The 5187-nt window shown below is 53.5% G+C and overlaps 1 protein-coding gene across 1 annotated transcript; it reads right to left on the reverse strand.

The window, feature by feature from the left end:
* Positions 1 to 623: 623 nt before the first annotated feature.
* Positions 624 to 2175, reverse strand: LOC136481863 (aspartic proteinase nepenthesin-1-like). Its single transcript, XM_066479140.1, has one exon. It carries the CDS (start codon positions 2156 to 2158, stop codon positions 878 to 880), a length of 1281 nt encoding a protein of 426 aa, XP_066335237.1. The 5' UTR covers positions 2159 to 2175; the 3' UTR covers positions 624 to 877.
* Between the last annotated feature and the right edge of the window lie 3012 nt (positions 2176 to 5187).

Consider the following 5187-nt stretch of genomic DNA (forward strand, 5'->3'; position numbering starts at 1 on the left):
GGTCCTACGACTGTGGCCGACAATGGTGTCACGCCTTGGTGTCACTTCCCTTGTTGGAGGCATCGTGGTAAGGCCCCCTCACCCTCTAAGAGTTTGGTTGAAAAACTTTGCTTCTCCTGTCAGCGTTGACGGCATCTGTGGACGTCGTTTCCCGTCTCATTGGAGGCATCGCTGTGGAAAACCTACTCCTGCCTTCTAGTTTACTTTGCTTGTTCACTGTGGTGTGCCGGGCGGCGTTTGACGGCTGTTGCTTCTGAGGTTCATTGGTGTTTGTGTTTCTTGTGGTGGTGGTTTCATTGTCGCCTCCTTGGTGAGGGTGTTGTTTTCATTTTTTATCATTATAAAACACTTATTCTCTATTAATATATGTTCACTAGGCTCTTGCCGCTGACTCTTCGAAAAAATATCGAGACATATAGTAAAAACAATGTATCGAGAAAACTAAAATATCTTATAATATGAAACAGAGGGAGTAATAAGTAGCATAATATCCATACACAATGAAGATAATCTTACATTTCAGTTTTGTGTCACTATTTACTCCCTTCGTTACAAATTATAAGACGTTCTGGCTTTACTAGCATAATTTTTGCTATGTACTTATATATACATTGTATTTAGATGTATAGTATTAGCAATGTATTTAGAAAAGTCAAAACATCTTATAATTTGTAGTTGAGTGAGAGTACTTATAAAGTCACGGAATCTATAAGACATTCTGACATCACTAGTAATAATCTCATTCGTACTAATTAACTATACGTGTACGTGTCCCGTGTTGAATTATATGACATGTGATACAACATGAACGTAACCATCAAAATTCAAAATACGGGAGGACGAGCAGATGTGTATGTTCATTCGACCCCTCAATTCTTCAGAAAGTCTCGCAGTTGGCCGCCTGGAAGGACAGCACCGATTTGTCCAGGTCGTACCGGATGTGGTAGTCCATCTGCATGATGTTGCCGACAATGGACATGTGGCTGGGCGAGCTCTGCACGATCCAGCAGCTCACGCTGTCGTCCACCGCCCAGAAGTAGTTCTCCGTCCTGAGGGCCATGTCGCCGCCGTCGAAGTGCAGCACCATGGACGGGAACACAGCGCCGGACGTCTGGAAGCAGACCTCGTACCCATCGGTGTCCGGAACCCTCGTGAGGTTCGTCGCCTGCGACAGGAGCGCCACCTTGGCGAGCGTGTACGCCGGCTCCGCCAGGAACGTCAGCGTGGTGCCGGAGTCGAAGATGATGCCATGTCTCCCAGTCCCGGGCGTCGTCGCAGCGCCGATGGAGATACTAGTCAGGTTCACGGTGTAGTAGATGGACGTCTTGAGGAGCGGCGTGGACTGGACGCCGGCGCCTGTCATCAGGTCGCCGGCGGCGCCGAACAAAAGAGGGCTCGACTTGGTGGTGTCGCTGGTGAGGCAGTAGGAGAAGGTGCCGACCTTGAGCTGCCTGACGAGGGACAGCTTCCCCCGGCCAAGCCCGACGAGGCCGGAGCCGGAGCCGTATCCGCCCTCCGACATGGTCGTGCAGCCGAAGTCGATGCCTCGCACGGCGTCGCCGCCGAGCGTGAAGGTCTCGCTCGCCATGCAACCCTGCGTGTAGTGGTGCGGGTCACTGGCGAGGCCGTACGAGTACTTGTAGTCACACACTGCGCCGCTGGCGCTGGCGCTGGCTCCGGCACCGCCGCACGTCGCCAGCGACTGGGACTCCAGCGTACGGCAGAGGCCGCTGGAGCACGGCAGCTTGGAGAAAGACGACGACTTGTTTGGGTAGTAGGAAGGGGAGCCCTGCGGCGCGCACCGCTTGCACGCGCCGCACTTGGCCCAGATGAGGTCGCTGCCGGTGTCGGCGAGGGCCGACAGCTGCTGCGGCGGCGTGCCCATGGAGAAGGTCATGTCGTATGCGCCGCCGCCGCTGTCCAACTGCAGCGGCGTCTGCGAGCTCCCTGACCCTGAGGCTGCTGCGTCAAGCAGCCGGGCGGCGAGGATGGACAGCCGTTGGCGAGACTTGTGCGCGGCCCGCGTTAGGTTGATGACCGGTTCGTTGCGGGTCATGGTGGCACGGAAGAAGCCTCGGCGTTCGGAGTAGGTCGGAGGAGCGGCGAGGAGGAAGCAGATCGTCACGAGAACGAGGATGGCCGATCTTGTCGTCGCCATTTCTGGACACCAAAGGATTTCTACCTGCTCTGATGATGACGACGATGATGGCTAGCCGGCTAGGTACGAGTATGTATATATAGATTCAGGAGTCCTCGATGCCAACAAGTGTGTAGATTTACCTTTAGACAAAACGACCACGCGTAGCGTGTTATCCACGGCATTTGGAAAACCACACACAAATAACAATGATGAAATGATGAATATCTTGTAACGACATCGCAAATGGAGTATACCAACTCGCAGTGGGCTATCCCATCACTACCAGAAACAGGGCCGTTGCCAAGAGCCAGCGTCTTTGCCGAGAGCCAAATGTCGGGCTCTCGGCAAAGAAAGGTTTGCCGAGAGTCGGCCCTCGGCAACGGTAGACCGTCGGCAAAACCATATTTGCCGAGGGCCAGGCCGTCGGCAAATAATTCCTCTCGGCAACCGGGTCCTTTGCCGAGGGTCCGGCCGTCGGCAAAGAAAGGTCGTCGGCAACCTGTGACGGCAGGCAAACGGCCTTCACCTGCCGTCTGTTTTGCCGAGGGTCAGATTTGGCCCTCGGCAAAGAATTACTTTGCCGAGTGTCGTTTTTGTGCCCTCGGCAAAATATTTTTTTTTTTTGCTTTTTTTGCTTCCAAATTTTTTCCCTGGGTTTACTGTTGTACCTTAAAGTACATATTAAATTTTAGAGCTTTTTTTATTTTATTAGCTATATTTAATAAGTTTATTTTATTTACTTGAATTCTTCTCGGTAATTCGAATTTGAACTGCAGGTGCATCGAATATTGGAATTGAGTGATTCAAAAAATCATATTCATGGTATTGCATGTGGTGTGAGACCGTATCCAGTGATAGATGCCAAATTTGGCGCATCGTTTTCACGAAACACGGCGAGGAACTTGCGTATAAAGTATTTTTAAATTATATAAAATGGAAACAAAGTCCGAAATTCACGAAACTTATTGAGGAGTCATTTCATCGCATGTATAGGCTGGGATAAAAAATTGAGTGGGTTTCGAGTAAGTTGCGATATCCGATGCCTAAAACCTAGACATCTCCGCACTGGGTTTTAGGCATCGGACATCGCAACTTGCTCGAAACTCACTCAATTTTTTATCACAGCCTATACATGCGATGAAATGACACCTCGACAAGTTTCGTGAATTTCGGACTTCGTTTCCATTTTATATAATTTAAAAATACTTTACACGCAAGTTCCTTGCCGTATTCCGTGAAAACGATGCACCAAATTTGGCATCTGTCACTGGATATGGTCTCACACCACATGCAATACCATGAATATGATTTTTTGAATCACTCAATTCCAATATTCGATGCACCTGCAGTTCAAATTCGAATTACCGGGAAGAATTCAAGTAAATGAAATAAACTTATTAAATATAGCTAATAAAATAAAAAAAGCTCCAAATTTTAAATATGTCTTTTAAATATTATTGTTAGCCACCAAAAAAAATTGGGAAAAAAAACCAAATTTTTTTTTGTATTTGCCGAGAGCCACAAAGGGCTCTCGGCAAAGAGTTTCAAAAAAACAACTTTGCCGTGAGCCCGGATCTGGGCCCTCGGCAAAGGCCCAGTCCACATAAGCCCCTCACGGCCCAGTTAGCCTTTCCTCTCGCCCGCGTGCGCCCCGCATCCCCTTCCTCTCGCCACCGCCGGCCCCCCGCGCCGCCGCAGCCTCTCCCCGCCGCCGCCCCGTCACGCGCCGCCGGAGCAGCAGCCCGGCCCGCCGAGCACCGTCGTCGTCGAGGGCACGTCGTCCCCGCCTTGCCCGGTGGTCGGGCACTGCCGCCGCCCCCCGGCCATGCCCACTGGTGGCCCACCCCGCGGCCAGCGCGTCCCCGGCCAGCCCCGCGCGCCCCCTGCCATGCCCGCCGGTGGCGCCCCGTCCCCGGGCCGCCGAAGCAGCAGCCCAGCCCACCGAGCGCCGTCGTCGTCGGGGCCGCGTCGTCCCCCGCCTCGCCCAGTGCTCGGGCACCACCGCCGCCCCCCGACCACGCCCGCCAGTGGCCCACCCCGTGGCCAGCGCATCCCCAGCCACGCCCGCCGGTGGCCCACCCCCGCGGCCAGCGCGTCCCTGGCCGGCCCCGCGCGCCCCCGGCTGGCCCCGTGCGCCCCTGCCGGCCGTGCAGAGAGCATTTGGAGGAGGAAGGGAGAAGAGGAAGGGAGAAGAGAGGAGGGGAGAAGGAGAGGCCGACGATCGTCACGCCCCCGCGTCGTCGCGTCACGCCGAGCGGTCGTCGCCGTTTTCCCCGCGTCTAGCCGAAGACGAGGGTGATCCCGACTCCGCGTCGCCTGACTACACTGCCACCCAAGGTAAAGCCCCCCTCCCGCTTGTTGCTGGCCTTCGTGCCATTTCTGGATTAGTGGGCCTTCGTGCCTTTTGTGGATGTGTTGGCCATCGTGCCATATGTCGTTGTGTCGGCCATCGTGCCGAAATTGTGGATGTCGGCCATCGTGCCGTCTTTTTCCTTGCAGGTTTTGGAAGCCTCCCTATACAGGGGAGGTTCTGCCGAAATTTTGAACTTATAAATTGTGTTTCTTGTTTTGCAGAGAAGAGCCCGACGGAGGGGACCCGGAGTACCCCGAGCGTCTTCCTTCGGGTCTGCCTGCACCGCGTCACCTCTCCACTCCACCGCCACCCTAGGTATAAGCCCTTTGTCCGTAACCCTAGCTAGATCGCGTAAACCAGTTAGGCGTCTCCCGTCCGAAAGAGATATGGTCGTAGGTATGCGGATCTCTGTATATCTACGACCGTATCTGTTTTGGATTGTCCACGTTATTTGGATAGCCCATGGATGCATATATGATTTAGTTTGTATGGTCCGGTCCGGTCTGAGATGGGGTTTCGGTAGCACCTCCCTGTTGTTCTCTAGATACACACTCTCCCTTCCAGGACGTGTATCGGGAGAACAGCGGGGATGTGCTGCCGAAATTCTATCTCGGATTAGAGCGGAGCTTGGAAACTAACCTCATCTACGCATCCACGGGTGGGAATAGGATCTATCCCTACCTATTAGATAGTA

The sequence above is a fragment of the Miscanthus floridulus genome, chromosome 9 (genome assembly GCF_019320115.1).
Source record: "Miscanthus floridulus cultivar M001 chromosome 9, ASM1932011v1, whole genome shotgun sequence".
NCBI classification, from domain to species: Eukaryota; Viridiplantae; Streptophyta; class Magnoliopsida; order Poales; family Poaceae; genus Miscanthus; species Miscanthus floridulus.